Source organism: Gossypium arboreum, chromosome 13 (assembly GCF_025698485.1).
Source record: "Gossypium arboreum isolate Shixiya-1 chromosome 13, ASM2569848v2, whole genome shotgun sequence".
Classification (NCBI taxonomy): Eukaryota; Viridiplantae; Streptophyta; class Magnoliopsida; order Malvales; family Malvaceae; genus Gossypium; species Gossypium arboreum.
Window position 1 is genome coordinate 4,480,997 of NC_069082.1, and position 20,692 is coordinate 4,501,688.

The 20,692-nt window shown below is 33.0% G+C and overlaps 1 protein-coding gene, 3 long non-coding RNA genes and 1 other non-coding gene across 6 annotated transcripts; 4 read left to right on the forward strand and 1 right to left on the reverse strand.

The window, feature by feature from the left end:
- The first annotated feature begins 1,322 nt into the window (after nucleotides 1-1,322).
- Nucleotides 1,323-4,176, forward strand: LOC108463038 (uncharacterized). Of its 2 annotated transcripts, none has more exons than XR_001867983.2 (3): nucleotides 1,323-1,560; nucleotides 1,652-1,728; nucleotides 3,611-4,176. It is a non-coding gene; the product is annotated as an uncharacterized LOC108463038 (long non-coding RNA). The 2 variants fall into 2 exon arrangements; XR_008277395.1 differs by having other exon boundaries at nucleotides 1,325-1,560; nucleotides 1,692-1,728.
- Nucleotides 4,177-5,275: 1,099 nt separating this feature from the next.
- Nucleotides 5,276-8,315, reverse strand: LOC108461298 (40S ribosomal protein S6-like). The gene is made up of 6 exons (XM_017761100.2): nucleotides 8,171-8,315; nucleotides 8,007-8,071; nucleotides 7,808-7,865; nucleotides 7,608-7,716; nucleotides 6,309-6,581; nucleotides 5,276-5,756 (listed from the first exon to the last, which is right to left on the reverse strand). The coding sequence occupies exons 1-6, from the start codon at nucleotides 8,174-8,176 to the stop codon at nucleotides 5,515-5,517; spliced, it is 753 nt and encodes a 250-aa protein (XP_017616589.1). The 5' UTR covers nucleotides 8,177-8,315; the 3' UTR covers nucleotides 5,276-5,514.
- Nucleotides 8,316-15,156: 6,841 nt separating this feature from the next.
- Nucleotides 15,157-16,441, forward strand: LOC108463810 (uncharacterized). Its single transcript, XR_001868162.2, has 3 exons — nucleotides 15,157-15,642; nucleotides 15,757-15,852; nucleotides 16,092-16,441. It is a non-coding gene; the product is annotated as an uncharacterized LOC108463810 (long non-coding RNA).
- Nucleotides 16,163-16,269, forward strand: LOC128287303 (small nucleolar RNA R71). Its single transcript, XR_008278002.1, has one exon. It is a non-coding gene; the product is annotated as a small nucleolar RNA R71 (small nucleolar RNA).
- Nucleotides 16,442-17,728: 1,287 nt separating the features above from the next.
- Nucleotides 17,729-19,225, forward strand: LOC128279354 (uncharacterized). Its single transcript, XR_008277330.1, has 2 exons — nucleotides 17,729-18,285; nucleotides 18,976-19,225. It is a non-coding gene; the product is annotated as an uncharacterized LOC128279354 (long non-coding RNA).
- The last annotated feature ends 1,467 nt before the right edge of the window (nucleotides 19,226-20,692 follow it).

Sequence of the window (20,692 nt, forward strand, 5' to 3'; positions counted from 1 at the left end):
AATCATAAAAACATGAACTAGACTGAAACGACAAGGGTATTAATTCGAAGAAAGTTATTAGATTGGTTGACCTAGGAGCTGAGCAATTAAATTGATTTTTTTAATATCTTATTTAATTAAACTAGACAGATGGGTTGAACTGACAAACCGGTGGTTTAACTAGTTCAAGTATCAACCCAGTTCTAAAAACTTTTGTCAGAATATTTCATATTTACATATGCTAAATAGTTGGATAATAAAAAATTATAAAATTAATAAAAATAAATCCAAAATTAAATATTTATTGGTACAGTTAGATCGATGATCAAGCCGGTCACTTCGATTGACTAGTTTAGTTTAATTAAATAAAATATTAAAAAAATAAAATAAATCGGTTTGACTGCCTAGCTCTCAGGTTAATTAATCCAATGGTTGTCTCAGGATTGGTACCCTTGTCGATTTCGATCTAACCGGTCCGACCAGCTAATCCGGTCCAATTCAAGTTTTTATTATTTTTATATTTTATAAGTTTAAATAAATTTTAACATTTTAATGATTTTATAAGTTTTATAAGAAAAAGATTAAATATTTTATTAATTTTATAAAATTTTTACAAATTATTTAAATTTATTAGATTTTTATAAAATTTATAAGTTTATATTAATTTTAATAATTTTTAAAATATCTGTAATCATTTTTATAAAATTTTTTATGATCTTTTAATATTTTTATGAGAGAAGACTAGATTAAACTAGAAGCTACCACATATCACATTTTGATTTTTAAAACTAACAACATTATCAATGATAAAAATAATTAATGAAAAACTTAATTGAATATATATTTTTATTAACGGCAAAGACTGAGTTAAATATTATGATATTTTCACATTTATAAAGTCATCACAATTCCCAAACCATTAAAGGGTATTAAAAGACATTAACAATGTTTCATGTGCTAAGAAATTAATTTCTATAAATGGTGATTAGTTTTAATCTGAGAGGAAATTTAGATCCAACTAATTGAATTTGGTGTGTCCATTCAAAATTAATATTATATTGATTATTTAATGTAAATTATACAATTAATATTGAAAACTACCCACAAATTCATATAAAACAAGATATAATAATAATAATAATAATAATAATAATAATTTGTGTAGAGCAAATCTTGATTTAAACATTTATCATTAATAATTCCTAAAAGTGGAATTAAAGGTGTGAGGCTACCTTCTTTCTTCTGCATGTTTAATTTCTCTTCTTGTATTAAAATTAATTTTAATAGTTTTTGTTTATGACCCTAATTATTCAGTGTCAGCATTTATGTCGCCTTTTTTAAAATCCTATTATTTTATTCCAAATCATTTAAGTAGGAATAATTTTGAGGCTAAGGCTCTGTTTGTTTGCAAGGATCTGGTTTTTCAGAAACATTTTCCTGCTTTTACGGTGTTTGGTTGCAAGAAAACATTTTACAGTTGGAAAATATTTTCCAATACACGGGTAAAATCTCATTCGTTTTTGGGAAAATGTCTTAAGGATTTTTTTTGTGTAAGACATTTTCCATCTCCTTCTTGTCCAGGTAAAAGTCCTTCTCCCTTCCTTCCGTTCTTCATCTTCTTTCTCTCTCTCTCTTTCTGCAAATCTCATTCCTCCCTTTCTCTCTTTCTCAGGCAAAGGCCAATCTCATTCCTCTCTTTCTCTCTTTCTCAGGCAAATCTCATTCCTCTTCGCAAGGTCTTGACTTAAGGTATGGCATCTTCTTTTTAAAGCTTTTTTTTTTCTTGTTCTTTACTTGTCCACATTTGCTTCTTGTTCTTTTTAAAGCTCTTTTTCTGGGTTTGGGTAAATTCTGTCGATTCAAGGTATGGTTGCCTCTATCTTCTTTGAAGTTGACTGTACTTCATATCAGTTTTGATACTTGAACACTATAAAGATAATATGCAAGTATGTCAATTATAGCTTCTGTCGCTACAATATCATTTTAGATTTTTATGTTGGGTTTATGTTTGAGCCAAATTTCGTGAAATACATGTTTAAGTTTCTGCGAGCAGTAGAGAAAGGTTTTGGGTTTCTGATATCCCATTAATTGGATTTCTGGTGGTGAATTAAAGAAATGAAGAAAGCCTTAAATTATTCTGTAATAGAGGACTCTGGATTTTATGGGTTAGTGAATATCATTAATTTTAGAATAAGAAAAGCCTCCAGGTAAGAAAGGAATAGTTGGGTTGCTGCCTTACTGGGGAAGGGGCTACTCTTGTCCCTTATAGCCTCAGGTGCAAGGTGTAAAAAAAAAGCAGTAGCTTGAGTGAAGTGAAGTGCAATATGTATATCTGTGCGTTTTTCTGTGTCTATATATATAGCATAAGATATATAATAAACTCTAAAGTGTGATCTATATCTACAGAACATGCAATTCTTTTATTGGTCAATATACATGATTTACTTATGGTTCATGTCTATTGTTTAATACACGAATTTTGATAAGGATAGAGTTTAATACTAACCCTTTTCTTATTGGTAAATGTATATCTAATGAAAAAAGTGAAAATTAAATTAAATTAAAGAGAACTTATATAAGGCGGGTGCTTTTTATTCCTTTTGCCTTGCAAAAAAGGTGTGTGCCTGGTTAAATGGGCATTGCCTGGAAGGGTTTGAGGCACTTCTGTTGTCTAGTGCTAAGGCGCATAGCTCAAGTGTGCCTAGGCGCATGCCCTGACAACACTGAATCTTGTTTCTGAGGCAGAGAATCCATAAAGACTAAAAATTTTTACTCAAGAATCTTTATAAACAATTGAAGGCTTATGATTATAGCCATAGGTGCTAAGTTATAAAGTTGATATCTACTGTGTTGACATGATTCAATAAAGGCTTCTCTTATAAGCAAAAACCATGGAAAGCTTAGTATTGTTATCCAGGGAAATCTTCTTTAAGCATATAACAACCAATATGGTACATGTCTGTCTTGCAAATTTTTTTCTCTTTAACTAACAATGTTTTGAACACAATATGTGGAACTTTAAATACGAAGTATGTAGTTTATTTTGCTAGCGTCCTTGCAATGGGAAATCAACTGCCACGATTGTGATAGGTCAAAAGTTTCTTTTAGTATATTCATGTTAATAGGATCTTACTGGGAGTACACTTCAGAGTCTGAAAAATGAGAGGGTAGCGGTGCTTGAATCCTGTGCCAGTTTTAACCTTATGGATCCATAGTGGATACAGTTTTAAGATAAATGTGTATGCATGAACATTTCATGTCTTATCTTGTCTCCTTGGAAATTGTTATCCTTAATAATTTTGGAAATTTAAGTGGTGATAGCAGTAATATTGTTAGTTACTGCTAGTTGCAGGGTTAAAGAGGTTGTAAAGCTGGTATGAGCAGTTGAGAAGGCTTAAGCTTCACTATATAAGCAGCCCTTTGCTCTATCAGAAAAGTGGTTTTTTGTGAATGAAAAGAATCAATCAGATATTTTATTCTAATTCTTTGATTTCTTCTTTTTATTTTGTTTCATTGTCTTATTACAGTGGTTTTCTATGACGTAGTGATACCTGTTCTTTTAATACCAATGATTGCACTATGCATGTAGGAGCTTCATGCAACTAATACATTTTATTCTTTCTAATTGCAGCAAAGTGTGAAGGAGGATGTGGCAAACATAATAGCACCCCTGATGGTGAGACCAATAACACGGTGGCCTTTCTTTGCCTTCTTGGGTGGTGCAATGTTCTGCTTGCTGGCTAGCAACACATGCCACCTTCTTTCTTGCCACTCTGAGTGCCTATCATATATCATGCTCAGGCTAGACTATGCTGGGATCGCGGCTCTCATTTCTACTTCCTTGTATCCTCCAGTGTATTACTGAAAGAAGTAGCTAAAATGAAACTAGAGAACTAGAGAAGAGTCGATTACTGAAAGAAGTAGCTAAAATTTATCTGCGGTTGAATTTATGCTCAACCCATTGTTAGTGAAGTGTATATTCTTCATTAAATCAGTCTTACAGCTCTAAGAACCGTTAGCTTTCAGCCTTAATTTATGTTCTAAACATGCAAATACTTGTAATAATGTGGCAGAGACAAGAACTTAATGTTTTGGAGGTTTTAACTTCTATGCATTAATGTACACAGCTTGTATACTTATAATGTGGGGTGGATGATAAATGGCAGAGAATAGCCTGTAAAATTTGACTTACAACAACACTACGTGTAACTTATTTTTGCTTAGGTTTCTTTTCTTCTTTTTTTTGTTTTTTTCCTTTAGGAAAGAACAGCCAAGATTGCTGGTAAAAATTAGAACATTTTTAAGTTAAAAATGTTACTTTAATCGAATATTAATTTAATTAAAAGTTTAACTTTTTCAAAAATTTAAATAAAAAATATTGCTGCAAGTGTATTTATATATCTTTGGGTAAATTATAGTAGAGGCCACTTAACAATGGCTTTTTCCCTTTTGGTTACTTAACTATGCAAAATTAAAAAAATATCATTCAATTATTAGTAAATTATCTTTTTGATCACCTAATTATTGAAAGTTATAAAATGTCCATCAAGAAACTCATATGTGCTCTTCTTCTTAGCTTCATGAATGCACAAATCAATTAAAACTCAGAGCCATTTGTTTGCTTGAAATAGCCATCTTCATTGGTGGAGAAAATTCCATTGCATAATGTTCTGGGCATTGTTTAGGGAAGTTTTCATGCACTGGCGTAACATGAGTATGCATGCTCCCATTTAAATGCATTTGTCATATATCTTTTTTGTTCTCTTGCAAAATGTTGTTTATGTGATCCAACATTCGAGTTCACGCATAAGTTATTAGCTCTATATAGTTAAACAAATGGTTTTCTTTCTGATTTTTTTGTTTCTCTTTTTAAATTTTCATTTGTTGAAGTTTTTGAGCAATTTATCTGGATGAAGTATGAAACTCTATCTAAATCTAAAACAACAATGTAATAAACCCAAATGAAGAATGAACAATGCAATAATTGAGTATTATTATACATTTAATTTGATTTATTTATTTATAATTAAATCATTACAATATATGTAAAAATAATTTAAAATATAAATTTATTAATATATATTAGTTTATTAATATATGTAAAATAGCTTTTCTAAAAATATTTTCAAAAATTTACCAAACAATAGAAAATATTTTACAGATTCATCCAAACACCAAAAAATAAATCATTCTCAAAAAATAAATCATTTTTAAAAATTATTTTTAAAAATATTTTACTGGCAAACAAACGTTACCTAAAATTTTAAAGTCAGATCCTTACCAATTAAGGAATCAATTTGGGTCTGAAATTGATTTTGCTAACCCAAAGGAGAGCATTCACTAAGCATATGAAAGTCAACATTTATTTATAGAATATCAAACTCAACCTTCACAAAAAATAAAAATCTAAAGCCAACTCTCCAATATTTAAAATAGCAACAACATTGAAATTTAAGCAAAATTATCTTCGGCATATGAGGCGATGATAACGGAGTACCAACCGTTTCCATTGTCAACCGAAACTAAAAAACCAATCTAAGCTACAACAGAAGGCTTAGCAGCAGCAGAAGAGAGCTTCGACCTCCTCTTTGCTAAACTCTCACTACGGCGCTCCCGCTGCTCCTTCAACCTTGTGGCGAGAAGCTTCTGGTACTCGGCTGCCTCAGACTTGGCCTTGGCAATTCTCTTCTTCTTTTCTGCGATTCTACCACGCTTCCTCTGGAGTGTCAATGGAGTTACCAGCCTCTGGATTTTTGGAGCTTTACTGACCTTCTTGCCTGTAAACCCCAAAAATAGTTAGTAACTAAAACATCAACAAAGATATCACCCTTAGCGGATGAATAAGGTTCAGATGCAATCTACACCCTTAGACCTGACAATTTTGACCTGAACCCAAAAAACCCAACCTCCGGTTAATCATAATTCTAACCTATTCCAATCCAATCAGACCATAAAAAGTCAATAAACCAAACCTATTCAAGCCAAACTGGAAAATAATCCAAATTCAATATGAACTAAACCTAAAAATGACCTGAACCCAAGATAAACCCATCTGAAAAACCTGACGTGCAAGCCAAAATGACCCAAAAATTTTAAAACACCAAATTGACCAATCCAAAATCAATCCAATCTGTCGAATTAACAGGTCTATACACACCCAACTTTAACATGGATTACAGTCAATCAGGGGAAAATACTTCCTACAAAAGGAATCAGTAAACAAATAACTGGCTGATGCCTAAGTGACCATCAGAAAATAAAGCACTTGTATCTATAGGACATCTTTGTTAAAAAAAAAGAAAGAAAGAAGGAAGAAGAAACAACTTTACCAGATTTTGTTGTGAAAGTCCTCCGGTAAGTGTTGACATACTTCCGGACATCATCTTCTTTGGAAAGGTTGAAGAGCTTTCTAATCTTGGATGCCCTCTTTGGACCTCTCATCCTTGGTTTTTCAGTGTCGGTCAGACCAGGCAAATCATTCTCACCCTTCTTCACTATAACCAAATTTAAAACAGACAGGTCTTGACTAACAATGCATCCACGGACTGACTTCCTTCTGCGCTCTCCATTACGTCTTCCATATCCACGGAAACATGGAGTACCTGCTCAAGCAATAAAAATGAATCAATTCTGAGTTCTGCAGAGGAAGACATTAATGAAAGCTCAGAAACCAACATTCCCATCCACAAAGGCTAAATGAAACACCAAGGCTCCAAGCAACATAAGTCACAACGGTAAGGCAAAAAACAAGCAACCAAACAACTAAATTGTGCATAATAAAACAATACAAGCGGAATAAAAACATTTTCTGTTTCTTAATATCTATCAACTTTATAATGTACAAACAAAATAGCTACAGTATCATAAATAGAGGTGAACAAAATCTAACTTGATCTGAATAAACCGATTAAGTTTTCAAATGTCAAATTAAATGCTTCAAGTAATTCAAGTTTTTGAATTTTCTAATAAACTCTAATAAATAATACGAGTTAAATAGTTTAACTCAGATTTGAAATGCATAACTCAAGTTGTTTGAATATCTTGAATAATTTAAATAATTAAACTATAATTCAACATCAGAAGGTCATTTGTTGTCCAACCAAGCTGATTTTTTACAATGACTAGAGGATCATAGATGCTAGTTTTGAATTGTAGGATTAATCATCTAACTAATCTAGCTTTTTGATATATAGCCTAAACAAAAAGACTTTTTTATAAAATTTCTTTAAACTTTCTCTCATTGTTTTTAGATCACTTGTAGATAGTGAAGAGGAAAGTTATGTCCTTTGGTAGCTAAAAAAATTTATGATATTATGATTACAGTGAAACTTTTTAATAGGATTCTCAAATCTATTTTCTACTTAAAACTTGTTTAATCATTTTATTGATGGTTTTTGTTTTTTAAATGGACTAAAATTTTATAAAATTAGCTAACTCAAATAAATATGTTCAACAAGACAAATTTTTTTATCCATTCGATTCAATTTGGTAAAGTTTTAAATCAAGCTTGGTCGACAAAATCAGATTTATCATCTCGACTAACTCAGAATCTTCACTTGATTTGGCAGAATCGAATACTCAACCCTAATTGGAAATGTCTATTTCAAAATGCTCGGCAGCAAGCTCACCTCTATGAAGCAAGAGACGAACACGGCCAGGAGTTAGAACACCCTGCTTCATTGGAAATCCTTGCTTATCACAACCTCCCATGATCTTGAAAACGTAGCCCTTGAATTCCTATCAAAACAAATGGGAATTTCTATTAATTCAAACAAATCAATCATTAATTCAAAAATAGATCAACAATGCGGATAGCTAAACCATGTACCTCGCCCAAAGTATCTCCAGCAACCTCCTGAGAGATCCTCTTGTCAAAAAACGCCCGACTGTCGCATTAAAAGAACGTCATTATCTTTAAATACGAGTGTTATTTAAATAAAAATATTCAGATTTCCCTTTCCTCTTATCGACTTTCTAAGCAACCAAACAGACAACACTAAAGAAATAGGAAAAAAAATGAAACTTACAGCTTCTGATCGTCATCGATCTCAAGCTTCTTCTGGCAACCAGTGGTTGGATTCGCGATATTAAACTGCAAAACAGAAAAAATGAATTAAAATTTTTAAAAAATGGAAAAGAGGGATTTACGTCTCATATGAGGGTTTTCCTTAATCATTTTTTGGTATTTTACCTTCATTTTTGGATCAACTTTAGTTGCTGCTCAAGAGCACCAAGAAGCAGCTCAACGTGCAACGTGTGGTAAGGAAGAAAATACATTAGGGTTTTAAATGGTGTATTATATAGGAGTCCTTCTTGCGTTTGAAATGGGCCGGTTTTATTTCGGTCTTGAGACTAGTAGTTCTCATTGTACGCTTGATCTGTCTTTTGATTCGGACCCCGGAAATTTTTTTTTGAAATTTAATGCATAATATTAAATTTAGCCATGATGTTAATTTATCTTATTATGTTAGTTTTTAACTTTCACTTTTTTTGTCAGATTGTTTTGTTTTGGCATGAAGAATTGATTTATCGGTTAAAATTTAATGAGACCTGTATTTTGCACGCATTTTATGTGTATTTCATTACTAATATGAGTAACTTTTTTTTTTTTTAATAAAACTGGATCTATATTCTCCTCGGGCCCAAACAAAACAAATAAAAGTCCAATACAAAGCAAAGACTATCAGGAAACAAACCAAAACAAAACAATAAAGCAAAAACCAAAATCAGAAAGCAAAAGAAAACAACCCACAAAGACAAAGACCCAGCAGACTAATAAGTAGGGAATCTCAAAGACCATGCGTCCCAGCTGGAAACCAACAACTAACACCTACTTGAAAATAGCACCACCGCCTGGGGAAAGCAACAAGTCATTAAAAGCATCCATCCCTTCCATCCATCAACAGTAGACGTTCCATCTACTACCAAAAAACCCATCCCCTTCCTTGAATAACCAAGCCTTTAGCTTTCATCAAAAACCTCTCTCACTTCAACTTCATCATTCTGTCCCCCCATCTCCCTTAATTGTTCCGTCCATCTCTGCTCCTCCATCGCCATAGCCTCAGCCCCAGGAGGAACCCTATTTGACAGATAAGTAGAAACTCTCAATTTAATTTCTTCAGTAGCAATTGCATGAGCACCTCTGTTAGAATCCCTGTTTACAAAACGAAAAACACAGAAAATGAAATTTAAACTCCGCTGCTTTGAGTCTTTGATAAAAAGCTGTGATTTCAGATCTGTCTTCTTGTTCTTCATGCAGTTTGTGGATCACAGTCCGAGAATCTCCCTCCACCTCCACTTCACTCAGCCCAAGATGTATACCCAGGTCAAGAGCCTGAAGGCACGCCACCGCCTCAGCAGCAAAAACTGAAGGTATATTCGTATTTAAAACAGTACTTGAGCAGATCACTTTCGCTTTATCATTTTTGACTACTAATCCAGAGCATGATTCTCTCTTATGACTGATGAAAGCGGCATCGAAGTTTATCTTGACTGTCGCCCCAACCGGAGCTGCCCATCTAGCCGTAGGGATCCTTCCCCCAGGTACATACATGTTCAAACCGTCTAATTCTTTCAAATAGTTAAGAATAAATTCTGCAACTTGGGATCCCGACTTCAACTTTCCCTCATGAACGAACTTATTTCTGGAATTCCAAAGCGCCCATAATGCACATGTAAACAATGTACAGTTGGAAATAGAATGAGAGTAAAAAATATGTATGGGAACTTCTTGGAAATCAGCAGTAACCCCTGAACTAGGCCAACAAAAGTTTAACTTCTCCCATGTCTCTTTTGCAAAAGGGCAGTCTCTGAATAGATGCTCCCTCGTTTCTGCTACAGCTTGACACCTTCTACAACTGGCAGAACCCATCAGCCTCCTATAGTGCAGATTGCTATTGTTAGGAAGAAAGTTACGAGCACATCTCCACATTGTAACTTTGATTTTATTTGGCAGCTCTAGGTTCCATAGTCTCTTGTAGAATATTTTGTACCTATTTTGTATTTGATTCTGGCCTTCGTGTAAAATATACTTGTATCCACTACGAACTGAGTATTCTCCAGTTGGCTTTCCTCTCCAAATAGTTAAGTCCTCATGCGGGTTCAAGGCCAATGGAATACATAAGATCCTCTCAGCCTCCCTCTCCGTAAAGGTACTATGAATCAGATCAACATTCTATTTTCTTGTAGAAGAATCAATCAAATCTGCAACCTTTATCAACCTCGAATTGGGATTTAAATTCTAGAGTCTAACTTCCTCTATTCAGGGACCCAAACATCTTCCCAAATGGACACTTGCTTACAATCGCGAATTCGCCAACCCAAACATTTCATAATGAGACCCTTTGCAGTCCAAATGCTCTTCCAGGTAAAGGAAGGTAAATTACCCAACCTAAACTGTAAAAAATCGGAGTCTTTATAATAATTTGCCTTCAAGGTGTGCGCTAGTAAAGAATTAGGACTACGTTGTTTGGCCAACAACGCAATATTTTATATTAAAAATACTAAGACTACGAAAGCCCATGCCACCATCCTCATTGAGCTCACTAAGAGCCTTCTAATCGCACCAATGCATACCTCTCTTCCAATGACATTTTTGTCACCAAAAAGAGTTTAGAATGTTTTCAAGTTCAGAACAAAATGATTTTGGCAAAAGAAAACATGCCATTGAATAGGTGGGAATAGTTTGCAAAATCGCTTTTATAAACACTTACCTACCACCTTGAGAAATAAATCTTATGCTCCAGCTATTAATCTTCTATTTTACCCTATCTTTTAGGATTTGAAAAGCCCATTTCTTCCTCCTCCTCATCCTATTTGGAAGTCCCAAATATTTCTCCATATCATCTGAGCACCTCACAATCAGACCCTGAAGAGCTAAGTTTTTCCCCTGATCAGTCACATTTGTGCTGAAAAAAATAGTGGATTTCTCAAAATTGACGTATTGCCTTGAACATTCCTCGTATTCTTGGAGAAATTCTTTAAATGCATTTACTCCCCCGTTAGACACCTCGCCAAAAAGGATGCAATCATCGACAAACATAAGGTGAGTAATTATTGGAGAAGATTTACACATCTTAACCCCTCAAATCTTCCTTTCCTGGTTTGCTAATCTCATAAGCGCCGAAAACTCTTTTCCACAGGATAGAAACAAATAATGGTTTAGCGGGTCAACTTGGCGCAATCCCCTTGTTACTTGGAAACTTGAACCCTCTTCCCCAGTAATTAAAATGGAGTATTGAACAGAATTAATGCAACAGCAAATAACATCCATAAAAAATTTAGCAAAACTTATTTTTGTCATTACCCTTTTTATAAAAGACCATTTCACTCGATTGTAGGCCTTACTTATATCAAGTTTCAAAGCCTTAAAACCTTTTCTACCATTTCTTTTATTCTTGAAAGAATGAAGTACCTCGTATGCCAGCAGCACATTGTCCGTAATCAGTCTTTCAGGTTCAAATGCGTTCTGAGTTGCATCAATGCAACCTTCCAGCATCTCTTGTAGGTGATTTGCAATTGTCTTGGCAATGATCTTATAAATCACCGTACACAGACTTATGGGACGAAAATTTTTAAGGTTCCAAGGATTAACAATTTTTGGGATCAACACTACTTGCGTTCTATTGATATCTTCAAGTGAACCACCATGATTTAAAATATTCAAGCAGAACTCACTAGTGTCCTTACCAATAATACTCCAAAACTTTTGATAAAAAATTGCGAGAAAACCATCAGGCCAGACGCCTTAGGGGGACTTAATCCTTTCAAAGTCTTCAAGATCTCTTCCTCTGAGTAAGGAGCCAGCAACATCTGATTCATACTGTCAGAAATACATGAATGAACCCCTTAAAGGGCATGATCCAAATTTCTAGCACCTCTAGACCCAAATAAGATTGAAAAATAATCCCTAGCAATATTGTTAATTTCCTTCCTCTCCGTAGCAATAGAACCATCAACTCTTTGCAACCCATGAATCTGATTGATATGTCGTCTCAGAGAGGCATGTCTGTGAAAAAGTAGTATTTTTATCCCCCATCTTTAACCAGTTTACTCTTGCACGTTGCTCCCAATACCTTTCATTCTTGTCCATTTCCATATTCAAATGTAACTTTACCTCCAAGAGTTCCTTCAAACTCCCTTCCGATCTATCCTCACTATTCAATTCCTCCAGTTTTCTGTTCAATCGTTGAACTTCACCTGTTCTCTTATGTTTTATCTTTCTCGCCCAATCTTTCAACCCTAACGCCAAAAAGGACATGCGATTAAGGAAAGAGCCAGAACTCTCATTCTATAACTTCTTAGTTACTCCCTCGCACGATTCTTCAAGAATCCACCATGTTTCAAAACGGAATCTAGTATTTCCTCTGTTCAGATTTCCTTCATTCGTTTCAATGAGCAAGGGACAATGATCCGACAAAGAATGCGAAAGATGCCTTAAAGAATATGTCGGGAAAAGTTGGAGCCAACCATCAGTAGCAACTCCTCTATCAAGTCTTTCTTTAATATTCTGATCTAGAATTCAACCCTTTTCTCAAGTAAACCAAGGCTCAGAAAAACCAATATCCAACAATTGACAAACATCTAATGTTTGATGGTAAGCCTCCATTCGATTCTCCTCCTTAGGTACACCCCCTGCTTTTCGTGAGCAAAAAGAATATCACTAAAATCATCTCCCACCAACCAAGAGAATGAATTATTTCTCCCCAATCTTTTGAGTAATTCCCACGTCTCATCCTTAAACCTTACATCCGGAGCTTCATAAAAACTCGTAAAAGCCACTGAGGGCTGTTCTCCTCCTCTTGGATCTCTACATCAATTTGGTTTTTTGAGAAACTTTTTAAAGTTACTAATTGTCCTCCATTCCACCCAATACTTAATCCCTTTCGAGAACTGTTGGCAGGGACATCAACTCCATTAAAAAAACCACATCGTCGCCTAACACTCTCCATCATTCTAGCATCCAATTTAGTCTCCATGAAGAAGACAATTTGGGGATGATGAAGTTTCAACATGTGTTGAAGTCTTCTAATTGCTCGCAGACTCCCCAATCCACGAACATTCCAGCAATAAATTTTCATTTTTTCTGATCGGCATGCTCTATGGTAGCCGCCGATATCTGCTGTTTATGAGCTAAAAGCCCACCATTAACCTACAATGAATCTCAACCATTAGAAACGTTAGAGATAAAAAAAATCAAACCTCTTGTCTTTTTTTTTCTTTCCTTATTAATTATGAGATCATCTTTTAATTCACATTCCATACTTGATGTCTCTATTCCAGCATTAATCCCCTTATCGTCAGAAGAATTCCTTAAATTACTCCCATGAATAATAGATCCCACCAGTTGACTTTTCCCCTTGCCCACAATTAGTCCCACATTATGTCTGAGATTTCCCTCCTTCTGTCCAGTATTCAGTACGCCAGAACTATTAGAACCATCCAAATTTATTCCCAAAATATTATGCACATCAGCCCATGATTCACGCTTTTGATTTTGACTAGAATTCTGACCAAATTGCATCCCAGCATGATACTTTCCAAAATTACTATCACCTTCTTCCCTTAACCAAATGCTATTGACAATACTAGCTTTTCTCACCGGAACTTTCAACGTCAAATCCCAACCCAACTCAAACTCCTGTATACCAGTTTGTAATTGCATTGGACAAAAATTGTCTCCATACCCAATGCATCCACATAAGAAGCAAAACAAAGTTAACTTTTCATACTTAAATTTGGCATAAGTGAACTTTGAAGCAGAAATCATAATTTTCTTCTTCTTTTTCAGAGGTCTTCTAACATTAATCCGAACGTGAATACACATATAGTTCATATATCTATAAAGAACTTGCTTCGTATCATACTCCAAAATCGCCAAAATCGACCAAGGAAATTCCAAACTGTAATGCCATTGAATCTTTGAAAAAATTGGGTGGCAAGTTATGCACCTGAACCTATCAATCCAAAAAACCTAATGGGACAGCCATTGGATCTTTATTTTCTTGAATCCTTTGGAAAATCAACAGGTGCTTGTTGAAAGTCCACGGAGCTCCTGTAATAACCTGAGAAATATCAAGTTCATTAAAAAACTTGAATAAGAAATGCCTCTTCCCTAGATTCAATATTTGTACTCCTTCTAAAGGATGCCAAATATTAGCCAAAATATTCTTCATGGCCGGGAAGTGCACCACACTAGCCGTAAGGAAACACCTCACCAAACAAAATTTGTAACCAGTGGGCCGTTTGTCTAACTCTTCTGGCAAAGTGAAAGCATCTTCTTCCTCATCTTCTAAGCTCAGATCTGCAATACCACTTTTTATTCCCTCTTCCTCGCACCAAAACACTGCTTCCCAGATCACGAACGAACATACTACCAGATTCAAAATAAAAGAAAATCGAACTAATGAAATAGACAAAGAAACTCCAAATCGTGCCACTAGGCAGACAGAAACGTGCTAGAGAGCAGACTAATTTTAAAGTTAAATTAAATGTAAAAAGTTTGATTTTTTCAAAAATTCATAATAACATTTCGAATAAAAGTTAACTGACTCCCACTTTATTGAGAGAAGGAAACAAGTTGAAAGCATTAAAACATTATTGGGCATATTTCACCAATCTCGTCTTGTAACCTTTTTTTTTAAATTATAAACTTTTTTTAAAATTTGTTGAATTTTAAATAATTTGTAATATTTGTTTTAAAAATAGCTTTTACGAAGTACACGTGAATCATCATGTGAGTTGCTGCATCCGTGTTTGACAATTTTCATAGTTTATTCAACTTTTTCATCTATAAAAAAGTAATTTAAATAAGTTCATGAATAGCAACATCTACCTTGCCCCTCTCTCCATTGTCATCCATAGGTTCAAGTGAGGTGAATTGAGATGGTAGGGTCATTGAGATAAGAGTTGAAAGTTAAGGGAGCTTTACTTGCATGTTTTGTAGAGAGAGGTAAGAGTTTTCGTGATGGTAGTGTAAGGTAGTTGTGGCAAGGGTGATGGGGCAAGTAACGGACAAGGCTAGTGATGAAGAGTTAGACTTTGGTTTAATTTCATGTAAAAAATTCGTAATTTGGGCTCATAAATTTGAAAAAAAAAACAAATTAAAAGTAAAATCAAAATAAAAATTAATATTAAAATCAAAATCAAAGCTAGATAACAAAATTGAAAACAAAATTTTATAACTCAGAGTTTATAAAAAAAATTAGACCCAAAATGATACTTTTGATAAGATGTGGCTCCACTTTCGAATTTTATAACTATGTGTTTTGCACTACTTTCGGCTCAACTGTCGATTCAGCTATCGCTTTTGGCTCTAGTTTAGCATCATCTCCTTGATGGTTTCTTCTTGAAGATTATGAGCATCCTCTTTGTCTTCCTCGTAAGTAGGGTTATTCGGGATACCTAGTACTTTACCTGAATGGAGCGTTATTACTTTCACTTGCTTCTTCCATTCTTTCTACGAATTATTATCGGTGTTGCTTGGAATGCTTGTGCCAATTTTCTTTTTTGTCTCTTATTATGCTTATCAATTGGCTCATCTGATCTTCGAGCTCAGTCAATATGGTTCGCATTTGAGTGCATTCATACTGTACTTGTCTGGCATCTATTCGCATTGGATGAATCTCCCTCGATTTGATCAAGTCATTGACCACATACAATAAGGTAATTGAAATTGACTCTTTCTTAAGGTTTTTGCAAATATTAAGGTTGGTAAGTAATATTTTGTTTATTTGGGTTAGAATTGTTACCTCCTCATTGATTACCACCCCATCTCAGGTTTGGGTGGTCTCTCCAATTGGGATTATAAGTGTTCGGATAGAGATTTTCACCCCTATTCTCGACTTAATTTACGTTCTCAGTTGGGATATCAAGGTACTGGCCAATCAACCTGTTTATATCGTGCATTATGGGCCTACTAGATGTTGATTTGATCCAGTTAAGTCTATCTAATATTTGTTGATACTTGTCTTCTTCGTGGACAACTTTAATCATACTGATCTTTGGTCGTATGTAAATCTCTCATTTGGCCACTGATAGAAGTTCATCGTCATGTTTTCTATTAAATCATTAAGCATTGTTGTATGTTTGATTCATCAAGGCTCTTCCTGCAGCTCTATCTAGTCTTGATCTAGACTGTGGATCCAGCCCGTTGTAGAACATATATAGCCTCAACCATTCAGGTAGACCATGGTGAGGGCATCATTGTATGAGAACCTTAAAACGCTCCCAAGCTTCGTGAGAACTTTCTCATTCCAGTTGTTTAAATGTTGCAATCTCTCTCCTTAGTTGGATTGTTTTGCTAATAGGAAAGAACTTGTATAAGAACTTTTTTGTCAGTTCATTCCATGTCGTCATGGATCCTAATGCCTGCTAGTCTAACTAAGAGAAAGCGTTATCCATTAAGGAGAAGGGGAACAACCGAAGATGAATAACATCATTGTGACCTAGTTAAACTTAAAAATATCACAAAGTTTGGAGAAATTGTTTTAGGTATTGATTTGGGCCCTCCATCATAGTCCTTTTGAATTATAGGTTGTTTTGGATCATTTGAATCATGGTCGACTTGATTTCAAAATTATTGGTGGTAATAGTCGGCCTTGTGATACTGCCTTGAATTGCGTCAAGAGTGCATAATCTCTCAAAGTGCGTTCCTCGCGAGCCATTGGTGGCTCTATCGGTAATAGCAGTGGTGTTGGTGGTAGATCTTGTAAGTTAGGTTCATCGAAGAGCGAATTATAATATGGTGGATTAACAATAGTAGGTGGGTTATTTTGCGTCTGTTGTTGTTGACGATTTCTACAGATAATTTTTTTTGGATCAGTAGTTGGCTTTATACGTGTGCTCTTACTTCGAGTCATATATTGAAACCACAAAGAAAAGTAAAAACATTAGTAGAGAAAAAAATAAAATTAAATAAAAATTAGAATCGTATCTATAATTTAAAATTTTTCTAATTATCCTATTAAATACAAAAATTAAAACTAATTCAGTGGCGTTGCCTCATCTGCAACGGTGTCAACAACTTGACCGCTTCTAGATGTATTGACGTCGAGAGTGTGATTAGTGCAACCAAACTATAAGTGTTAGGTGATTTCCACAAATATACAGGTCAAGTTGTAAATACAATGAAGTATGAAAGTACTCCGAGGATTGTACCCAAAGGAGACAAGACTAAATTAATCCTAATCCTTACTTTAACAGGTCCAATTAGTAATTTAATTCAACTATATTACGATTAATTCTAAAGTGATGAAAAAAATAATTTATAGAAAACTCCAAAGAACATAAAAATAAATAAGAAAACAAATTATAGATTTTATTAGATCTAATCGATAGAAGACCAACTCACCTCTGTGTTCATAACTAACTTTTATTTCAGGTTCTATCCAATCAACTAGTCATTAACCTAGCATGACCTCTCGTTCTTCCATTAATCTAATGAGTTGGCAAGAACTACTTATCTCTCGACTTCACAGTCTAGACCAGATTGGGGTAAGGTTTTAATGGATAGACAATACCAATTTTGAGTTCATTCTTACCGTATGACTTCTTAGGGTCGTCAAGCCTAGAGCTTTAAGTTCTTCCTATCCCAACCAGTTGATTCGCTAAGAAACCTTACATAGAAGTTAATTAATCTCACGTCCGTTTGTTAATCTTCCATTAACGAATTAGCTCCCCATAGATTTAGCAAACATCATAAACTTGATTAGAACAATAAACATTAGAAATAAATCAAGAAGAAAGTTTAGAAAAATCCTAACATATTGATAACAGTGCAATACTAATCCACCGAATAGTTTGGTGAATCCACAATCTGAATTCCACGAAGAACGAAGTGAACTAACTAAATTACATATGAAAAGAAACCTAAATTATAAATAGAAAATAAACTAAGTAGGAATCAAAAAATAAAACTTTAGTAAAAACTATCTCTAAACTGTGCATAGCAATACTGTTTGGAGGCTTAGGGTTGGCCGTTAATCCTTGACCTTATTTGGTTGACTAATTCTTGTTAAATGTTGTTGTGTAGACGAAAACACCCTTAGCCCATTAATTGACCTTGTCACGTCAGTGTCATGACACCGTATGGTTTGTGTCGCGTTATTGATGGCAGTTTACTCGTCTTGGGCGTATCTTCAGGGTTGTGTTGCAACACCTTTTGGCTGTGTCGCGACACCAAAGGTAGTTTGCTCCTTTTGAGTACTCTGTTTACTATGTTGTGACATTGAAGCTCCGTGTTGCAACATCTCGAGCAGTCTACTGTCTCCGGACCTCCGAATGGTGTACTACACACTCACTAAATAGGTTAGTTTACCTTTAGGCATCTCTTGGCCCACATTGTCATATAAATAGTCAAAATTGCTCATATTATTATTTATGAACTAAAAATGAAAACTAAATAAAAATATAACTAAATTACTTTCCTACGAGCTCATTAAGTTCAGAAAGTAGTTTAATTTGCTACAACAAATTGCGACAGATCATCCCTGTAGCATCCCATTTGTATTGTACGTCGGGATGGGTGAGAAGTGTTACATGTGAACTTTAAAAGTATATATATACAAGCTTTTAATTTTTATTTTGTTTTGGATTAATATAATTTTTGCCCTAGAACTTGACAACTAGATCCATTTTGGCATCTATACTTTTTTTTTGTTTCACTTTGGTACTTAAACTTGGGAACTAGATTCATTTGGGTCTCTAAACATTGAATAAGTTCGAGGACTAAAATAAATCTAATTGTCAAATTCAAGTATAAAGTAGACAAAAAATATACAAGCACCAAAGTGAACTTCATTGCTATATTCAAGAGTTAAAAATTGCATTAACCCATTTATTTTTTCCTTACTAACCCTTACTTTAAATTATTAAATTTCTTACATCTAAATTAAATAAATTTATAATAAAATATTTATAATCTACAAGCGTATATAAGCATGAATCTTACCCTCGTTTCTCTCTTTTCTTTAACATTTTGGGTGTTTGATGGAGCAGGATGACGAGATGATAACACGATATGATGACAATGTTGCGGTTGTCATTGATGAAGAAGGAAATTTAAAAGAAACTTGAATTTTTAGAATGATTGCTCGGGAATTCAAACAGTTAAATTTTATTAAAATAGTTTTATTAGCTCTTGAGATATTATAAGACGAAATCCAAGTATGATATATATATATATATATATATGAATTTGGATTTTTTATTTTATAGTATTATAATTTTATCATTCTAAATAGATAAATGACTTTGTATAGATTTTTACATGTTAAAATTATTTTCATTTGTGTTTTAATTATTTTCTCTTATTGTCGTTGTTTATTTTTGGTATGTTATATTTAAGTTATAAATAGGATTCGATGTCTATTAATCAAGTTCACCGCAAATTTATATATCTATATATATATAAATTAAATTTATAAGAAATGAAACATTTTCTTGTAATTCTTTAGACATATTTAGTTGATAAAATGTAATTATATCGTGGTAGTATAATTACAGTTACATAATTTATTAAAATATTAATTATTATAAAAATAATCAGTATGATAAAAATAATTTCTAAACAAGTAACAACAATTAAAATCAAATCATCATATATATTATGTTAGCCTAAAAAAGTAGTTGATAGTATGATTATTAATAAAATAACAAGAAAATAAACATCAAATGTAATTTTATCTAATTGTTTTAGTGCATATTTGTTGGGTTATTACTTTAATATTTAATATATGCTCTTTATTATCATATGTTAGTATTTCACCGAGTTCATTATTATTTGAACCATGTATCATTAAAATTATCATGATCTCATTCTTCTATGTACTCTATGAAGTATAGATCATCTTAATTCTCCTTATGATTGAAGAAAAATGCAACATGCTAATATGATTCAACTTTGATTTTTATGCTATATTAGGGTGATGTTAATATGAGAAATATTTTTTTTAACAACAAATATCTTCTCAAATACATTTTGAAGCCCCTAATGTCTCAAATTAAAGATTGTGCGAGTTGTCTATGGTACTTGTGTTTGGCACCATTTTCTTAAACAGTATCATACCTATGATATGGTACAAGATAATCTTTTTTATTTGTATAATTAACATCGACCTTATACTATTTGAGTTCACAATTCAATAGTCTATAGTTTTAATTATAAAAATTATATAAACTTAATTTGGAGAAAGACTTATGTTAGGTTAATTTTTTATAATATGTAAATTAATTAAAAATAATATATAATTTATAATACATAAATTTTTTTATAAATATCAAAAACTTTCGTAACATTTTTATAAATAATATGATTTTTCCATAATTCTAGAATTTTTTTATAAATAAGTTATGATAAGAAAAAAATATAACAATTTTTATAAATAAATATATTATTTTTATTATATATAGCATGTGTACGTAAAAAATTATATCTACACTTGATCAAAACTTTTATAAATAAATATATTATAACACTTTTATAATATGTACATTATTTTTATAATAATTTTTTGCCATAAATTTAGAAATTTTTAAGATTTAAATAATATATATTTTATTATAATTTTATAAAATATACAAATTATTTTTATAATATATATTTTAGGATTTATAATATAAGAAATTATTTTCCTATAATTGTCTCAAATATTTATATGTGCTCATGCTTATATTATAATTTTTATAACTTATATAATTTTTAAAATTGGGTTTG

Coding starts and splice junctions, on each gene's coding strand:
- LOC108461298 (XM_017761100.2), bottom strand. Junction 7,866..8,006: donor ATCGATGACGATCAGAAGCT/GTAAGTTTCATT, acceptor TTAATGCGACAG/TCGGGCGTTTTTTGACAAGA. Junction 6,582..7,607: donor TCGTCTCTTGCTTCATAGAG/GTGAGCTTGCTG, acceptor TTGCTTGAGCAG/GTACTCCATGTTTCCGTGGA.